General features: G+C 36.2%; 2 protein-coding genes across 2 annotated transcripts in view; one reads left to right on the top strand and one right to left on the bottom strand.

Annotated features, from left to right (window-relative positions):
* Nucleotides 1-21127, bottom strand: part of nudC (nuclear distribution C, dynein complex regulator) — an 86121-nt gene that overhangs the window by 62408 nt on the left and 2586 nt on the right. The gene's annotated exons all lie outside the window — the stretch shown is intronic.
* LOC108723823 (uncharacterized) lies at nucleotides 945-21110 on the top strand. Its single transcript, XM_018449829.1, has 4 exons — nucleotides 945-1623; nucleotides 18467-18640; nucleotides 19446-19710; nucleotides 19847-21110. Exons 1-4 carry the CDS (start codon nucleotides 1474-1476, stop codon nucleotides 19870-19872), a joined length of 615 nt encoding a protein of 204 aa, XP_018305331.1. The 5' UTR covers nucleotides 945-1473; the 3' UTR covers nucleotides 19873-21110.

The following is a 21127-nucleotide window of genomic DNA, read 5'->3' as shown; positions in this document are numbered from 1 at the left end:
TACATGTTAAAGTACAAGACTGATATTTCATGACAGCAAAAGTTAATGTTTAATTTAACGATAAGGCCATTTCATTTTTTACAAATGGAATTTTTCATCAAGAATTTCATATTTCTATAAAAGCGATTATATCAAAATCGATTAAAATTTTCTTACTACTTTATAGTATCATTTTATTATTTTATAGTATCATTAATAAAATCTCGATTGAAACAAAAGATCATTGCGCATATTATCATAATTCGTGTCACCATTCCTCATTTGAAGCAATTTGTATACATACTAGAAAAAACAAATGTTATGTATTGCCGAAGAATAACAAATGTCAACCTATCTACCTACGATATTGAAACCATTCTCGGAAGTCAAGATAAAACGAGGGATACGCACCTTTCCCTGTCTACATACAATAAAATTCGCGTGTCGAGGCGTGGTTACATGCGGAATCTATGAGATAAGAGCGAACCCCTACGTACTTTCTAGATTTCGTTACGCGGTCATTAGATGATAATGCGCGACTTATGGGACTCACGTTTGCGCTTACCAATTTCCTGCATCCGCGAGACAGGTAAGCGAGATTGATCACGATCCGACCGACATGCATACGTCAACCGGACTTAGGGCCGGTGGTGGAGCCTTCTCTCGACCTCCCGTTTGTCCTTGTACCTAGAGCACCCACAGAGAAGTGTCCCCCTCGCATGGACAAGACACGATGCATGGGTCCAACCGCCACCACGTACGTGTGTCTGGGAAGGAAGAAAAAAAAGATCGATCCTCTCGACCGTGGTGGAACTGCCCGTGTGCAGAATCGACGTGCCGCGATGCGAGCAAGCGAGCGAGCGAGCGAGCGAGCACGAGCGCGCTCGCACGTCCACGAGAGTGGGAGATACGAAGGTATAAAACCGATCTGGTAGACTGATGCCAGCCAGTCCAAAGGCCAGATGCGGCGGCGGCTCTAGTCGCACGCGTGCGAGAGAGACGATCACGACGATACTCGGCGTGCGGTACTCTTCTTAACAGACGCGGAACGCGCGTCACACACATATTATATGCGACAGTGACCAGCACACTACCGGTCGTCCCTCCGTGGTGATTCCGTGCAAGATTTTCGCGAAAAGATCGAAAGCAATTTGCGCTCGCGCACATCCGAAGGAAAATTAAGTTGACGAGACGACGAGACATTGTCCTGCTCCGAGAGAAGAGAGGACAGCGAGCTCCGATTTGACTCTGTCTTCTAAATCACATTTCTTAGGATACACGCGCTTCATAACGATCTCTCTCTCTCTTTCTCTCCCTCTTAGATAGTCACGCACGGAGCACTCGCGCGAGAAATCGATTCGTTCTTTGAGGGTGACCGACGGTGGGTTTCTTGTGGAATCCGTGAATTAGTACAAGGGAGATCACTAGCCGATACGTCAAGGAGTGGTGATCTCGTGAGAACATTTGACGAGGAACGGCTCCCGGATAATACTGATGAAGATCCAGGAAGCATCATCTTTTGATAACAACTTAGAGAGTATTCTATCAGGGTGGCTTCACGAGGGAACGACGCCTCGTAGCATGTCGGCTATTCGTATCAAAGTGGAAGAGGTTTCCAACAGCGGCCAGGATATCATTAGAGACGTAAGTCCATTGCGCGGCAGCTGCTACTCGATAATCCAATCCTCGATGTAGTAACATCTTACCTCGTCGGCGATGTTCGGGATAACGGAGGGGGAGTATGAAGGGGAAGTCGCAACGTCGCGGAAATCACGCGTGTCTCTCGTTTTTTATCGGTCGCTGGCTTTCTATTTCACCGTTCCTTCCGCCATTCAGGTGGCTGCTGCTCATCCTTGTTTCGATCTCTGTATCGGCGATCAACGTGGCTTGCGAGACCCGAAGCCACTTTCACGGTTGCGCGATGAGTGTCTCTTGATTCGGCGAGAAAACACATCGCGGCATAAAGGGAACCACGAGCGTAATCAGAAATCGCATCCGACGAAACAATCGGAACGAACTAATGAGCTAATAGGACATACGCATTTACAACAAAATAGCTTTTGACAAAACTCTAAAAGCGAAAATATATTTACGCCATTAATTATACCCGCGTTTACCGATGACTTTTCTGCATCGTAAAATGAGAGGTGCAAATAAACTCGATTCTATTCACTGGCGCAAACAACTTCCGTCTAGTAGAAATTCGGAAAAATGTACACGTGTACATGCACGCGAACGTTAGATTCATTTTGGTCACGGACTTCGGCTGGATGATTTATGACGGCGAGATCTTGATACTTGAAAGGTATCTGTTACGCAGAACTACGGTCATGTACACGAACTACGGTGTGAGGAACAAGTTCAACGCACGTACGCGTGTGGCAAGCCTTAACGGGCGACGCGATTTTAATAATCGAGGTATTCCGGTAAAAGGCGTCGAATGAACTAGGTTCATGGGCAACGTGTACAACTACACACTGTAATACCGTTCACCGCAAATAACTTAATAAGCTTGATAGCCATCCAAGTTTTATGTAACGCAAAAAACGGGGTTCTACAACCTCATTACCAGTTGGGAAACGAAGGGCAGTATTGTTCTCATGTAAATGCATCCCATGTCGAAAGTAACAGAAGAAAATATCGCATTAGATAAAAAGTCTTTCCGAACGCTCACCAGCTAGCTGATATTCTACGTTAACTGTATAGTAATTGTTATCCGTGAGAATCCCTGTGCTCCCTGAGATAGCAGGTATTAACTTCACTTGCATTTGAAGATGCAGCTCAACAATAGCGCGCGTCACGCATAATTACACAATTTCTCCGATACGGAAGTATCTCTCGACTCTCGTTTAGAAAAAAAAGTCTACTTTCGTAAGAATTTATCGTATTAAAAATAAAATGACGGTTTTCAGGATACCCTATATGTTTGATTATTCCGGTTTTTGTAAGGCGTTTGAGTGTATAATTTTCTTTCGGTTTTGTTTTATGTTCGACAGACTGCGGTGCGCGGTGCTCCGTAACTGGAAACGATCCGACTTACTCCTTCGTTCACGTTTGTGACGCCAAGTTTGCCTTAGCATTAATAGCAGCTAATTAGAATAACGTCGCGTGCGTAATAATGCGACTTTTACCAGAACCCGTACAACAGCCGCGAAACACGCCATTGATTTATTCATGATAAAAGATTCAGTTTCACTTATATACCACCGATACTTTAAACTTTCACGCTCGGAGCAATCGTAGAATATTTCAACCTCATCGCGTATGCATATCATAAAAAATGCAAAACGACATATGTTTCCTAGAAAATTTTAATTCCGCCTTGATAATAATTAATAAAATTCTCCTCATTATTGCCTTCTTCCGTAACACTACGCCGCGCCGTGCGTTTCCCTGTCTGTCGATCGCTAATTTAATTCTGAAGTCTCGTTCGCAATTTATGAGCGTTCGTACGTTAGTCTTTTATAACGATTCGACGTTAAGGTCAAAGAAATAAAGCGCGGATGCGGGTGCTGTCGCAAGCGAACAATCTACGTGTTTCTACCGCCGCAGGTTGAACGAGAGATCTCAACAAGGCGGTAAGCAGCCACCTGTGAGCCATTAATCATCTCACGCGTAAGTTCCATAATTCTTATAATTTTAATGTTTACGACTTCACTTGCGCGATTACGCGTCCAGGTGAGGCGCACGTGAGGTGTAGCACAGCAAAACGTTATCGTGACAGACCTTGCTTTTGTCCGACATAAATTCTTCGGGATTTTAATTTACGACCGAAGAAAATTTTAATGACTAACGAAAACTTTATACATTTCGAGCCCTTTGGTTTAAAGTTCATCTAGATTTTATTACAAGACAGGTTTCTTTGGGTGATGTTTTACGCGTGAAGCAATAAGATTTTGACATCCCAATAATACACCCAATTGTCATAAATTTTAATTCTCCAGACACTTTGTCCGATATTTTTTTTTTAAATCTTAATTTATGCCTTTCTGGCCATCTCGTCCCACGTTTAACTTTTGCTGTAGAATGAAAAGTAACTGTAGAGTGATTTATGACTTCGCCCCTTTTCTGTGTCGTATCGTATATGTGTAATTTGCGCAAGCATCGCCCTAAATATTATTCAAATGGCAAGACTGATGAGTAAACAAAATACCTAAGATGACAGCTAGATAATGATCGAATCTTAATGTCAGCGCCTATCTTATAGTGATATCTCGCAATAATATGTCGATCGAAAAAGATAGAGGACTGCCAATTAAATTCGAAGGTATCGATCATTTATTATACATACGCGATATCAATCATTAATATGATAGTGCAATGATTCTCTACGGATAAAAAATGCTGTTACACAAACGGCTTTTATCAGAATCTGATCTTTTTCTACGATGTACTATAAATGTGCTATTTATAATGGAGCGAGTAGAAAATTTCAATTATTTGCTTGTGTTTCTTATCTCAGATTTTCAAGAGGTGTGGACAGGAGAAATGCATGTGTAAAACGAGTGTCGTTTGCCGAACGACTAGTCATGCAAGGTATAATCTCCCTTTTTCCTCACGGCACGCCTCGAAGGCGCAAAAGTGGTTGCGAAGTGCTCAAAGGCAAACGTTAACTTTAGTACTTAACGTCATTGTGAGAGGAAAAAGAACGAGTAAAATAACGTCACGACGAAAAATGCGTCACGCGTCGTTCACATCTATATCGAACGAACGAACGAAAACACAATATTTATTCCCGTATGCGAATGAATTCACAGGACAAATTAGCCATGTGTAGGAAATTAGCAATGTACTAACCTATCACTTTGTTTAGCATGCAAACTGCAGCGGCGTGTCAGAAACGATCGCTTCCTTGTGCTTAATGTGTTCAAAGCAACCTTCAAGCGCGAACGTCGAACTGACAAGAATAACCAAGAATAATTTATCAAATAATAAAGTTTCGACTATCGTATAGAAATTATTCATTAAAAGATTGCAAATATAAAATTATCATCGTTAGATTTAGTAATTAATTCGACCTCAAGCAACGCGGCGAAGTCAATGAAGAATCTGACGATTACAAAAAATATCGTGTTCAAAGTTTAGTAGTAGCGCACAACTTCCCTTTAGATCATGAATTTTAATAATAAATACATGAAATTATGAATATATAATATTTAGACATAAAAAAAGTATTAAATACAATTTATTGCTCTAAATAAATATATATTTTAAAAATCGCTGTTACATATATTTTTAATGTAAAAATTAAATGTTTCGTGTAAAAAAATTGAATACATCCAATTTTTAAATAGGGTAACTTCGACAAATACGCCGCGCTGGGATTTACGCCGCAAAAGATCAGAAAAAATAGGAGGAGTGGGGGGGTAATTTTCCCGCAACTACTGTTACATGTTATATTAGTATTGTGTTATGATTTCAGCTTCTTCTATTAATATTAATGAAATTATTGTGAGTTGAATCGATTTATCACTGTAATAAGTAACGCCATCATAAATTATAATCTACATAAAATGATTACTGTAGGGCATGTAAAAGATTTAGTGGTTATTTCGTGATACATACGTGTAGAAGAATAGTAAAGCATGTGTTGTATAGCAAGATATGAGTGCTTTGCTTTCGTATTCTTTGTTTAGTTGGTTGTCTTGTAAAAAGCATATAAAGTGCACAGATTGAATTCAGTGCACTAAATGCAATAAACGCATTACATGAAATATATATCTCATGTCATAACATTTGTAATATACATATACAGAAAGATTGTAATTATTATTTATTACTTCATATACATATTTATCATTCTTATTCCTTAATAAAACTTTATAAACGCATTTTATAAGTTATTGTGTAATTTTACGTCTTATTTATAAGAATTATTTATAAATTTTTCATGAGCCGTACATACCCTCCCCTCCTCCTACGAGTAGCCATATATCCCACCCCTACGGGATATAGGGCAAAAATGCAAGGGTTTCAAAAAGTTCATTTTTTAATACGAAAAATAAATATATATATTTTGGATTTCTAATATTTTTTTCATAGTAGTAGACAATACAAAGTATTTACTGATATAGTTCGTTTACTTTAAACATAGTAAATAATACTTAATAAATTAAGTTTTTGATAGGTGCGGCGTATATACGGAGTTATCCTATAAAATTATTTAGCGTTTAGTCACTTCTTACAGTTTATGCACCTATAGAAAAGATTTTAAATGCTTATTACTCTTCTATATCATAAAATAGGATCGATATAGAGACAATCATATTTATTGTTTATTATTATTGTAACCGAGGAATATTTACTCTTAAAAGAAAAATTTTTAATCTAAAATAAAATAATCTTGGATATCAATTTCGTGCCAAATACTACGGTACCAGCATCATGCGTTATAACTAGGGCAACCAAATATGTATAGGGCATCTTTTTTTTTATTTGACTAATAAAGAAATAAATACAAATTTGTTTCATAAGAAATTATGCATTTTGAGCCGTATATATTACAGCATATTTTTGCATATTTCGTCCACACATGCACAGTATTTACATATTTTATCTATTTTTATTGTATATTTCACATCGTTTTCTAATTTAAGTTTATGATTACGTTATTATAAGTAAAGAACTTAATTAATATTTTGAAAATTTGTGCGATAAAAAGTAATTTTCAAATGCATATATTCCTTTCTTTAGGGCATTTTTTCAATTTCACAAAGCATATTTTAGGTGCTTAAAAAGAGATTTTTACAGCATAATTTTGGTTACCTTAGTTATAACATTGTATGGGTAAAGATTTATTTTAAACATAAAAATATATAAACTTAAATTTACATACGTTTTATACTTTTATGTCAAGACAATAAGTTAATTTTATTGTTGACTCAATATTGTTTTATTTTTATATTGCATAAGGCTGCGACAATAATTAAGTATGTCAAGAATATTTTTTTGTCTTGTCCGTCTCAGAAAGGATTAGAAATCCATTCCGAGAGGGTAAATCTCTTTAGAAAAGTCGTGGATTGTAGATTAAGACTCTTTTAGCCTTACGAGGAACGTGATCGACAGAATGATCCGAGGATTTCACTTTCGCGTTCACATTTAACACATGATTCGTCTCGCGGTCGAATCCCCCTCATACATCTTGCAACAGAATTATTCGACTGATTGCAACATACCGACTATGTAGGGAAGTTCCATGACATTAACATCCGACTACAAGAATGAAAGAGAAACTATTTACTAAATTCTTCCGTTGGAGACTCAATTATATTATTAACGAGCGTCTTCCTTTTCACCATTGATCGGATTATTCGTCGCACAACAAAATATAATTGCGCGTCGCATTAGCTGCGTGACGGGATGAAAAATCGCTACACGGCAGGTTACAAATTGGATTTATGTAAGACCTGGATGCAATTCATTTTGGACGCGAATTCGCTTAAGAACAGGATCCTTCGGTGGGACAAATAATTTTTTATCTGCACGCAGCAAGACACAAATTAACACCTAAGCGAGTTATTTCATATTTTTCCTTTTGGCTGTCACATGGAAAGCTCCAGAAGTTTCGTCGTGTAACAAATATTTGGAGAATTGATTTCAAGATCTCATTAAAGATTAAAAAATAAATTGGATCAAATCAATATTATTAATACTTTATTTTAAGCAAAGATTATCATTTCTTGATAAGAAATGATAAAAAAATTGCTCTATTGATTTTAATCACTAAAAACGATGATACATATGTATAATCATTGTAGTACAAAAATTACTTTAAACGGAACAAAAATCAATTAACAATATTCTTCTTCGTATATGAAAAAAATAAAACTTTAATATTAAGCTACTTTGTTTATTTAATCAAATTTACTCGTGGATTGGATTTTATCATATGATAGTCGATTTTTATTGATAAATTAATGATTTCAATCGAATTTTTTCATTTATATATAAACGGTGAAAAAAAAACTAAAAATTATTAATTTATCATTTATCATTTTGTCATATGATAAAAATACTAACGTGGCAGATTTGATAGATACTATATATTTAAAAAATCAATTTTTAACATGCCCTTGATCATTTTTCAATCTATAATATTTTATCTTAACTGTGTATATATCATTTATATGTATTATTATGTAATGACTTACATAATATAAACTACTTTATATCACAAGACTTTAAAAACTTTTATTTATAACTTACAATTCGTTCAAGTTGCATACCGGTTGTCACTCGACACAATTTCAGGAACTGATTTCGATAGCCAGCGAAGCACGTCAAGGTGGCACATACTCAATAGAAAGAGCCGAAAACGATGACTAAGTAATGTTATCACATCAAACCGCTAAACGTTACACCGCGTTTACACCACAATTACATAACCATCAGAACTGTCGAATTCCTTGAGGAAATATTTCGTTAGGTTGCGTGATCTGAAAGATGTGTACCGAACTTTCTTTCGACCTTTGTGTCACATCCTCGGGATATTCCGATATTTACAATCATGTGTCGGAAATCTTAATGGAAAAAAAATAAGACTGTCAAGAAAGGACCGTTTGATTAAGTTAAGCATATTGCACATGTTGCAATCCAACATTTGCTTCATAATTAACATCTTCGTTCATTGAAACCGAGGTTAAAACCTATCGATCTTTAATTCTCATAAACGCAGATCGTGTATAATCACAAGTTTCAACATCAAACAGTTTTCTCCTTATCCCAGTCTAGAATGCCACTTTCCAAAACGTCCTTTGTTTTAATAAACAACTAATTCTAACACATTCTAATTTGCGAACGGCCTTGAGATCAAATACGATAAAACATCACACGTCATCTGCGCATAAAAACTATGATGGATTACGACACGATCGATCAATTTCGAGAGTGATTGATAACTAAATTCGGTAATATCAACTTAGACTTGTATCGAAATTCAAAACAGAAATGAGAGACAAGAAGAAAATGTGAAGCTGGCTTTAACATCATTTGGCACGATGTTGGACGTAATCTTTACAATTTATGGCCGTTCTGTCGGGCTTTCTTTATTTACATTGTAAATGCAAATAAATCTGATTCTAAAATCCATGACGATCTAGAGAAGGTTCAAGCCAACGATTAAATCGTACAGACTCCGAGTCCGTCGCTTCTGACATTTTATAGCGTGACGATTGCGATTAATAAAATACGAGTATTATTTTGTTCACGATATTGTCCTTCAACCACCGTCGCTCGTCTTAATAAGCAGTTTCGTCGTGCGTAGCACGGAAGACTATATATTAAAGCAATCTTACGACATCAACCGTGACCGTTAAATCTCATGTGTGAAAAAGAAGAAAGCGATCGTAACGATGTAGAACTTATAGTATGATGATTCTTTTGATATTGATATATATATCGTTAGAATCACTTACACTAGAATTTCTGATAATATCTTAGCGAGTATCGGAACAAGGAAGTGGTCCACTATTCACCAACCAACACTTGTCCGAAGAGTTATATCCGAAGAGTTGTCCACGCTCTATTTCATCGAAATCACCGTCGATTGCCCAGAAAACGAAATTTCTCAATTGCCCTTAGGCAGGAAAAGAAAGTGATCGAAAGCAGAAGGTGAGCGGGTGTTGAGTATCGCTCGCAGGTATTATATACATACATCTTGTGTCATCTGTCGAATCTTTGTGGTTAAACCACGGAAAAAGAAAGTTGTTGAGATTTGTAAGCGTCATGGCCGTAAGAAAGTATTTGCATTGCGTTGCGCTCAGCGACGCGACGTGAGGAAAGAAACGGCGATTATAATTGATTAGCTCTTTTCCTTCTCGGCATCAAGGACAAACGGGTATCGAAAAATTGCAAAATCCGCGAAATTATGAGGACACCCGTAAAAAGGTGTCGAGGATGTTGTGAATTATGGGCATCGGAAACTTATGATACGAAATTAACGTCTATCGCGTGCTAAGCCTCTACTTACGTTTGACAAATCGCCACAGGCTACGCCGAAGGTCTAAATGGAGATTAACGAAGATAAACGGCCGATTGTATGTTGGCACGGGTGGGAAAAAATGTACGATAGGTATTTAGTTTACACTAGATGTCAATAATTAAGATTAATTAAATTATAAATGTGTGCCTACGAAAGAAGATACATAACGTAATACTATCAAAGCATCTCTATAAATAATAAATTAGGAATATAAATTTCTTGTGATTAGTCAACTCTTGTGGTTAGTCAATTGAGATTATTATATATATTATTCAAAATGTAGTTGTGCAAAGTAAAAAAAGAATATATTGTATTGTAAAAAGATACAGAAAGAATGACTTCCTTCTAAGAAGCAGATTAAACTGTTTATTTAGTTATACACAAACACCATGATCGTAAACACAAATAAGCGAAGAGAGTCATATTCGGTCAAGATAGGTTTTGATGCCTAATAATACACTTGTATAAATTTTACAAGTTCAAGCAAATTGCGCACTAATTATTTGTCGATTTGAAACACAATCCTAAACTAAAGCTGGATTACGTAATATCACAAATTACAGACAAGCAATTTAATATTACTGATGCTAATAAGCATCTTTGAAACACTATAAAGAATTTATTGCGAAAAATATTACCTCAGTCAAGATTCGAATCTTGATTTCCTTCATTTCATGCGTTTTTTTACCAATTCAAACACCGAGGCATGTGATACTATTAATCGTAGTATATGTTGAAAGAACGTTTTTATAGGCGATATATAATATAAAGAAAATTAAAAAAAATTAACCAAGAGAAATGTTCAACATAATTAAGCCAAGAGAACCATATTCGATCAAGATGGGTCTTGATGCCTATATTTGTGTGAATTTTACAATTTCCAGTTCATTGTTCAAATGATGTTATAAATGATCTGTCGAGATATACGCGCAGACTTTATTTGTAATCCAATTAATTCGTTGCATACACATTGCGCGTAACGTTGGAAAATGATACAACTTGCTCTGTTGTCAGATTACAGGAAGTCGTGTAATTCTTACGTAGTCTCCGCATCGTCACAGCGGTAAAATTACTATGATGGACATTTGCTACGAGAAAATGAATTATGGCAGGAGGAACAGAACGGTGAAAACTCTCGAGTCCATATGCCGTATGGTTTGCGCGCATCCAACACGCAAATACGCAATGTCCGCTTCAGGAAATGGTTTTCTTCCTACTCTTTGAACGCTTGTCGAATGTGAACTCAGAGCACGTGTCTGTCTAACGCGACGACTTTCATCTTCCCGTAACAATCGCTAATGTTAAACATTTAAGCATGTCTCTCAAGCCTTTCGAGAGAATTAGCCGTGTTTTCTCAAGTTATACCATCTCTTTTATATGCGAATGTACACGCATAATTTCTATAAAATCATTTGAGGATATAATTATAGAATTGTTTGACTTTCCAGGAAATTAGTAGTCAATATGACTTTATAAGTCATATTTTAAATATAATAAGCCTTCACATCAGTTTTAATCAACCTGTAAGCACTTGTAATATAACAAATGAATAATTACTAATAAGAACTTGAGATACATAGTTCTCATTTAGATCGCTCAATCTTTCATTGTATGCCAGCATGTCGCGACGACCTTTTTTTTCTTGCAAATTGATCTGGTATCTACTAATTGGCAATCAAATTAACTTCGGGGTCGACTATCCGAGATATGAAACAAGGAAAAAGGAAGACAGTAAGGACAGATGAGCAAAATCAATTTACATCATATTTCTTACGTTTCTTTCGATAAGCGTCCTTGTAAATCAGATCGTTATTAATAGCAATGCTCCAAAACGGTAATAGACTTGGAACAATTAATAAATTATATCTCTCAATATACATAGCAAACAGATGTTGTACACAAGCGATATTTAATTCTGTTGATCAAGTGTATTTGAAATTGTTATTAATTTCTTAACAAAAATGTTATTAATTTCTTACTAATATATTATTTAAACATTTTTTCTCTGATATTTGATGACTTATGTTATATATAAGATAAAATCTCTTTCCTATAAAAAATTTTTAGAATTTTTTGATCATATTAATCCAAACGATATAAAAAAGTAATATAGTAAATTTGAACATATCAAATAGGATTTAAAAAGTAGGATTATTATATTTCCTTGTAATTGAGCCAATTACAAGTTAACGAAAGAATGAAAAGAATAATAATATATTACACGTATCAATTATCAGTTACTTTTCAGTTTCCAAAGTCCGCAATGAAAGTGCGCGAGAACTAGAGCATTACGGAATGAAAAACATTTCACGCACAATTATATAATCAAATTTTGCAACCATGTGTAATTCGATCTGATAATGTGCGACGACCGTCGACAAACGTAAAGCTTTGTTCTCGGTATGAAAACTCAAGTTTATCACTCACCATTCTCATCTCATGCGAGTATCTCTGTACCTCATTGCATTAAGCACATTTTTCTCGTTAGTAAAGGAATTGATGAAAGCAATTCTTTTCGTCGAGGGAAATTCTCACCTTAATTTATCTGGCGTTCTCAGCATTTCTTAGGTGTAAAACGCAACGATCGATGCGCGACGCACGCGAAATAATTGCGTCGAAGTAAAAGCTCTCTTTTTAATCATAAATCCATTTCATAATTATCTACGTAACGCATTCAGATGTCTTTATTAGTGCACAAACATATTACAAAGCTGATTCAAACATCCAAGGATTCGAGATGAACGATAATCCTACTGATAGTCTTGCCGAACGATAGTCTGCCAATCGATGCATCTCGAATTACAGAATGCTGCAAGAAATTGGCAAGTTTGTTTGCCTTAACAACGATCATAAATCCTCACTGCGATTCTCGAAACGATGTGGCAATGTTGCAAAATGTATGATAAATTACGCAAGAGATACTGAAGAGCACTCCTCGTGTATATACCTTGAAAAGCTACAGTCACCATAACACATGACGCTACTTTAAATGTCTGTTGAGTTCCTTGTAATATTATTAAATTACACCTAACTAATTTTCCGTAAGTTATTTATGTGACACTATTTACTTTGATAAGTATGTAAAATATTTAATATAAGAAGAAAAGAGGTACTTTGATCGTTCTTTAGCGAAGTTTAGATAATTCTTTTCAGATAAAAAAAATTAAAGCCAAATAGACTTATGTAATTGCACAATAAGCAGACTAATGAAGTTTTGATTCTTAACTGGCGTTCTAATGAAGATATTACAGCAGCTCAACAGACACAGATGTGGTGTGCTAGATTCGTGATAAAACATACGTCTTACTCGCTATTAAATATATCCTTGAATAATGCCTGGGGAAGAAAGGTAGTCGCAAAGTACGGAACTGACCATGCCGATAACCTTTCACTCATACTTGACAAGGTACATGTAATACATGATGAAGTATGCTAATTCGCGGAGTTACAGTCTTAATTTCTTGTCTACAGTAAAAAAAATTTTAATTATCTGTAAAATTTCTTAATCCTGAAGCAATTTATTTAATCACGTATAATATGCGTTGTGTTTTAAATATACACTTTGACATATTATCATAAAAAATTGTATCGCATGAGATGTATACCCATCTACGTTACATCTTATGTGGTCCGATATTATGATATATTTCAAAAGTGGTAAACTTACTTGCCTTTACTTTGAAATTGGTAACTAAAAAAATGTTACTTTCGAGTTATTATAAATAAAAGTTAAGTAAACAATACTTTATCAAAAGTGATCTAATTTAATTCCATAAAGAATCGTCGCGCTTTTAAAATAAAGAAGCGATGTATTTTATCGAGTCTAATTTATTCAAAGAATTGCACGTTAATCAGACCATTAAATTTAATTAGTTCACTATCTCCAATAGTAAGTTATAATTTATATAAGTTTATATTCACAAATCATTCTTAACAGATATTAAGTGTTGTATGAATATTCATATAAAATAAAAAATATTACTGACAAAAAGAGAGAGCGGAGGACCTAGAGTATGCAATACTGCTCGGACGTGAGAAATGTAGTTAAATATATATATATATATATATACATATATGTACGAAGTTTTTATTGCAAGATGACATTACGTGTCACCATGGAAAGAATTGAGTCTGAATTTGCTATATCTCAATCCTCTGTTTTAAATGAGATTTACATCAATCTGCTGTGATATATTTCTCCCTCAAAGACATTTCGTAATTTGTTTCTCGCTTCACGTGTATTGGAAAGTACGGCCAATTTTACGACGCAGTGGCTCGCAAACGTGTATAGTGAAATGCGTATAAAGCGAAAAATGTATAATTATGCCAGTAAAAGTAACAGCTGTGAAGTGCGTGATGGATAAGTTGTCGCTTCCGCAAGTCTACCAATCGGTTCGATAAATCAGAACGATCGACGCACGAGTGTAAAATAATCCGTTTCAAGATGCACAAGGTTACTTGGCGACGTTTGTTATCGCTACCTTGTAACATATATCTTTTTACGCTCATTAGTGTCCACGCATCCGGCGAGGTGACGCTCGTTCGCAACTTATGAGCGAAATAGACTATCGGGGACCATCGATAACGAGGAAATATGCCCTTAGGTGCAGAGTGACGTAGCTCCGCGTCTTCAATATCAAAAGTTTTGCCCGTGAACGTGCAACAATGTCGTCAATTAATGAGTCAATCTATATGTCTCATGACGATATTGAATTCCAACTTGTGCGTTGGTTTCTTTTTACGAGTCCTTACATAATACAGGAAAAAGGCAACGCGATAAGATCGCGAAGGAAACTCATCGTGAGCCGCTTGGCGTCGCTTAACAATAACGGGATGAATCAAATGGAATGGTGTACACTTGGCATAATGTCAATGGATTATTCATAGAATCGTGAACAATAAACGTAGAAAAAAAAACGCAATGTAACGTTCATTACGGACACTACCGTTCCACTGTTGCACGTGATGGTAGGGATCTTCGTTAATGGCAAGTAAACCGAGTGCTGTCTTTTAATGAGGACGTTTACATTAGAAGTGGACAATAAAGATGATTACGGCGGTGCCATATGCGGCATTGATGTTATAAACCGTTATTAACCATTTAATACTGCGCAAGGAGTTTTACGGCATTTAACATTTGTCCTATGATCACGCGTTCCTGTGAGCCCGATAATCTTAATGAAGAAAAGATTTTTCTTTCTAAAGCAAATAACCTTGCTCCAAATACTGCGATAACGCTCTATCGATAATTATATTCAACTTTGCTGCAGATGAAAGCTCACCTCGAAGATCATATTTATTACATTCTTGGAAGATTGCAACGACAAGCTTGCACGATGACAGCATAATTACCCGAGAAGATCACGGAAATGAGGACTAGTGCCGCCTTAAAAAATTGGCGACACAATTAATGGAGTGCCGCGAGCTGAGCATGCATTTTCATAATGCCCGACATATGCACCAGTCTCAAACTTTAATGTTGTACCTTAATCACACAGACACCAAGGACATTCTGATCCAAATTTCTCTGCGTGTGCAATATTACTTTTCAACTACCAGTAAGATGGCACACATTATTCTGTTTTTCTTTTCGAATGTTTCGCAAATTCAGTTAATATTATCTTGATGCCCTATCTCTGGAAAAGTGTTAGCGTCTTATTTTCGAAATTTCAGTACTAAGCTTTTCTAAAGAGTTCCAATTATTTCCAGAATTAATTAATTTTAATTAATTCTAGAAGCGTAAAATAATAGAGACTCGAAGACGTAAAATGCGAATTCTGTTTTTGTGATTCGTGAAGATTTAAGATTTTTTATTTTAATCAAGATTAATTTTTTAATACTTTTCAATAGAATTTTTGGAGCACTATTTCGAATTCTTCAGAAAATATACCAAGATTTTTGAAAAAATTTCTGCGGAGACTTAGAAAAATTTCATTCTGAAAAACAAAAAAAATTCGAATCTCTAAAAATATCGATTTTTTTTTCAGATTTCCGTGAAAAATTATTCACGCATGGTAAATAATTGGAATTTACAATTAGAAATTTACATTTATCAAATTTAGTTTTATAGTTTTATAGTTCCAATAATTGAAAAAAATTTTGACTCTATCAAGAATTATATAGGAAGCAAATAAATATGAATGAAGACATAAAAGCTAACATTCATGAAGAACATTCAGAGATGTCTATCTCGGTGAATTTTATTTTAAATATAAAAGATAACATTTTTAGAAAAAAAAGATTATCAAAATTAAAAGATTTTCTTTACAACATAGATAGGAGAGTTTTCATATTGAATGTACGCATTTTTCAAGATTCTTTGAAAAAAAAGCATCTGATCTTTTTCTTCATTTTTGATGTAACAAATATCTATATTGAAAATAAATGCTTTGCAATTTAAAAAAAAATCCAATTTGGCATCTTTTAAACGCAAATTCTACATACGAGAGTTCAAAATCCGTTTCAGAATATCATGTTACATGGGTATGGCGTAGGTGTGGCGCTTCGAGGCTGACCGGTGTATTGAGTTCCACAAAAATTCCTAACGACTCCTCATCGTAAATGTTGTAATTCTCTCTATCTCTTTCTCATCTTATTCTGCTATTCGCATTCTCCCCACCTTTCGCTTTCGCATGATGAAGGATTTTTTGATATACCGACTCGCGAAGAATTCGTCATCGTCATGCCATTAGCTTCGATAATTTCATCATAAAATTACTTTGTTCAACATTTTGTGAATGTTTTTTACACGTTAGATATTTATATAGATACTTATGTAATATTTTGCATTAACACCAAATCATCTAGCAAAAATGTATGATTTTTACTCACATCCATTTATATTCGCTATGCGTACAATTCCTGATAGGTTCAAGAGAGATTTTTCTCGATTATTGGAATTATAATGATGATGAACATTGTTACAGTTAATGATGTGACACGGGTGCAATAAATCAATCATATATCGTATCGTAATTTATATGCCTCTCATTATTGAATTCCTAATTTAGCACAGTCGTTTATATAGCGAGCAATGACTTAAGATAAATTGGAATAATCCGTATATAATTAAAGTCAATATCATTAAGTTGCGTGAAGCACATTCAATAGGCGTGCATCAATGATCGCCACAGATCATTAAGAAGATTTAATATCCTTTCCTGTAACCTTTGAACCAAGAGTTCTTAATGTACTATTTCTAAAGACAAGGCAAGATTTTTTCACAGGAATAATAATCAACGCTGTAAATATACAAGTCTTACATTGGGATTTCTCTCTGCTGCGAATGATTTAGCGCCTTATTAGCTTCAGCAATTCAATTAAATCTTTATTCGTTCGAAAATGTACATTACGCAGAATGGCAAGTACGAAACGCGGTGTTTCATTAGAGTCACCATACCCGTCGGGACGATCGCGAGTGCGCGTCTGAAAAACCAACATCGAAAAAGAACGCGCAAACTCGTTCAAGTCTTACAGCGGACGCAGTCCTTGGGCGGCGCCCGGTCGCGAAGGTAGGCCACACCGATGCGAAATGCACTTGATTTACGTGCGAAAATAACCAATTAACTGGCGTAATCGGCGTCCGCGATGCGTCGTATCGCATCGCCTCCGCTCAGCGCGAAGTCGCGGAAATGCTCAACTGCGCGTACGATTCTAAAGTACAACAGGTGCGTGCGAAGATTCAAATACGTTACGAAGGAAACGAGAGAAGGAACGATGATGATGACGACGATGACGAATTTCTTTTCATCTCTTTGCGCGAAGAACGAAAATGATGCAAAAACAACGGCGGCGGACTTGACGCGCGAAGCGACGGCAGTGCGCGGAATTCGAGAGTGCAACGAGCGTTATGCAACGATCAAACCGGAATGTCGAGGTGTTCCACGCCCCCAGGAGAACCGAAATTCTCGTCAATCTTCCTCTCGCAGAAAAGAAGAGTGGGAGCAGAAGATGCTTTCGCGAAACTCACCTGATGCTGCTCGATGCAACAGATAAAAATGATACGATCATCCGCACATGTCAAAACATCTATGTTAAAAATAAAAATTAATAATTACGATAACCTTTCAAAGGCGGGACAAGGCGTGACAAATTGGATAAATATGCCCTGAGTGATTAAAAAAAAAAAAAAAAAAAAAAAACATTTGCATGAAAAATGTAGAAATAGGAAATTAATCCCGATTTGGTACTTGAAATTACGTCACACAATACATTGGTTCTTCTTTCGTGGCAGAGTATATAAACAGAATTTAATCGTCAGTGTAATAAAACGATCTTCACGGCTCATTAAATTTCATCGTTGTTTAAAAGTCCGCCCATTTAAATGCGCGTTTAATGCATTTATCGGTGATACCTCACATAGCTATATGTAGAGTAATGTTTTCTGGCGACAGATAAACGACACGCGGTCGCAGATGGAGGACATGCGGGCGAGAGAGTAGAACTGCAATCGGCATGGCATTATCGCTTATGCAATCGAAGCTTCACGTCGATTTACGTTGGTTTCAGATCGAGACGACGGCGGTAGCTGCCGCCAACCCGCTTTCCTGGCACATCCCAAGGCCGTCCTTGGTCGGACGCAGCGAGAGGGACAGCGAAAATGGAAGCTGGGCTCATCACTTGCATCCGAACTCCCCCTCGAGAGGGTCGACGTCGTCTCAAGGATCTACTGCCAGTACACACGTAAATTTCATCTCCTTAACGCGACCATTCACAGAAATATATATATAAATTGACTTTTTTAATTAAAACCTACTTTCAAAATAAAGACAAAATTCTGCGAATAATTTAAATTATACATAAAAAAAAATCGTATAATAACTCTTAATTATATAGAAAATTGGATACCGCTGAAATGAGTTAGTTTTCACATATAATTTAGCTTATAATGTGGTGAAAAACAGATGTCATAAAGTTCAATAATGGATGGTTTTTTAACTATAGTGTATCAAAAGTGTAAAACTTGTACTCACACACGGAGAGAATTTTTTCTTAGAGTTTACCCTAAAAATATGATAGTCGTGGGACAACATTGTATTTCGAGAAATTTTAATGTAAATCTCTCTCATTCATTAATAAAACTATAAAGTATAAAATAAGTTTGATTAATTTTACTGAAGTGCATGGTAAAAATCTTTAAAATATTGTATTGTATCACAACTACTATATTTTCAGGATAAATTTTAAAAATAATTCTCTTCGTGCAGAGCGCTTTTAAATACACTACAGCTAAAATACTATCGAGTCTTGTGTCTACGACATCTTTTGTTCACCATATTATAAGCTGCATTATATGTGAAAACTAATTTAATGAGATCTAATTTTTCATATAATTAATGAGAGGTCTTTTACCAGACAGTCCTGATATTAAAATGATAAATTTTCTATGTTACGTATAAATCAAAGTATAAATAATAAATAGTCTTCGGAAACGAGTTTTCGTATCTTATAACATTCTAATCAAATTTTGCGGTGGTACGATTTACAGAGCGCCGCGTCGGGAACGTTGCTACTCACGGCCGCGAATCTGGCGAATCTCGCCGCCATACATCCGCCCACGGTAACGGCACCAAAGCAGATGGACACTGCCTCGGTGGCCAGCAGCACCCACTTCACGGTCGTGAACGGTCTCGGCAGACCGACTACCGTCTACAGGAAGTCTTGGTGCGCGCGAAATCAGCTCACCGTTCTCGTATGCACTATGAGTTTTCTGTTTATGGTCGGTCTGCTCGCCGGGATTCTTTACATGGAAAGTGAGTATCTGCCACAGCAGCAGCAGCAGCAGTCGCTATTGCTACATCTACTGTTTCAACATCGCGCACGATCTCCGTAGATTCAGTGGATTCACTATACACGAACTTCCTCGCTGATGTTTACCTCTGATTGCAGTGAGGGCTCGCGACAAGTACAACTAGGCCGAGGGTGAGCGAGGGGAGGAAGAAACAGCGACGACACGTGACCGTGAATGATGATCATAGTGATAGAAACGAGCAACGAAGGAAATGACTACTTTAGAGAGAACGGGAAAAATCATCTCCATGAAGATTAGAGAGAGAAAAGAAGAAATGTACGATCCAGTCACGATATTAATTTGATTTACTCATATTTATACGTATATGTACATCTGCGTTGTAAGCCATTCAGGCCGTTCTCAGTTAGTAGACGTTCCCCGGCGATGGTTAAAGTCTTAAGCGTATACTGTATAGAATCTTAAGTGTATTGCACCGCGACAAAAGTGTGGTACGTGAAAACCAGTAATTACATTTGTGTAATGAGCGACGTACTGTTAGGGAATTGACGAGATCCTCGCGATGGGATAGCCTTGCGTATTTATGCTGGAATTTAACGGATTCTTCGGATCGTACTGCGAGACACGATTCGGCGAATAACGTAAATATTTTTATGTTAATTAACTTCTTACCGCGTAGCGCGTGTCATATAGAACACAAGTAACTTTCTCTAAAAAATTTCTTCACTATTTTACTGTGTGGTTATGACATCTCTCTCTGCACGCCGCATAATTTTTTACATAGAAAGATATATGTGGTAAGGGGTTACGGACGACGGTGACACATCACGTGGTTTGCGATTGCTCCAAATAAAACGTACTTTTCGTATACGTTTTCAGTGTTTCTCCTACGTAGTTCTCAACTGATTTATCATTTACTGTAAATCGCATTGACATTATCGAGAGCCAATAACGGAGAAGAGGTACATGATAAAATATCACTGGAGTGTCACTAATCCTAGTCGTCCAACGAAATCTCAAATATGGGGCCTTATTCTCGAAAAATACCTCGTACGAAAATAATATAGTATATGTTACATATATTACAAAATTTTCGTATGTTATAGATTTCGTATGATATAGATTTAAAAATATGAGCCCTGATAGTATTTTCAATAACAAATACCGACGGACAGTTTGAAGCAATCGACGAGATGGGACCGAGATAGCAAATATCTATTTAGGACCTATAATTTAATTTTTACTAACAAGCTACCTTAATAATACCTGGATTTCCGTCGGATTGTTATTCCGGGAGCAAATGTAAACGGAAAAGCAATGAAGGGCGGTCGCATAGATCGCTTTTCGCGTCTGTGATATTACTTGCGTATTAATCGTTGATTCAACAAGAAACTGTCAAATATATTAAATGTTGTTTCATT

Source organism: Mycetomoellerius zeteki, unplaced genomic scaffold (assembly GCF_001594055.1).
Source record: "Mycetomoellerius zeteki isolate Tzet28-1 unplaced genomic scaffold, Tzet1.0 scaffold25, whole genome shotgun sequence".
In the NCBI taxonomy this organism is placed as follows: Eukaryota; Metazoa; Arthropoda; class Insecta; order Hymenoptera; family Formicidae; genus Mycetomoellerius; species Mycetomoellerius zeteki.
The sequence above is the reverse complement of the archived record's forward strand: the minus strand, read 5'-3'. Positions and strand labels throughout refer to the sequence as shown.

Bases quoted from the DNA above. Each gene is read 5' to 3' on its own strand.
- LOC108723823 (XM_018449829.1), top strand. From the start codon at position 1,474: ATGAAGATCCAGGAAGCATCATCTTTTGATAACAACTTAGAGAGTATT. The intron at 1,624-18,466 runs GTAAGTCCATTG...CGTTGGTTTCAG, and splicing joins GCCAGGATATCATTAGAGAC to ATCGAGACGACGGCGGTAGC. The intron at 19,711-19,846 runs GTGAGTATCTGC...CTCTGATTGCAG, and splicing joins CGGGATTCTTTACATGGAAA to TGAGGGCTCGCGACAAGTAC.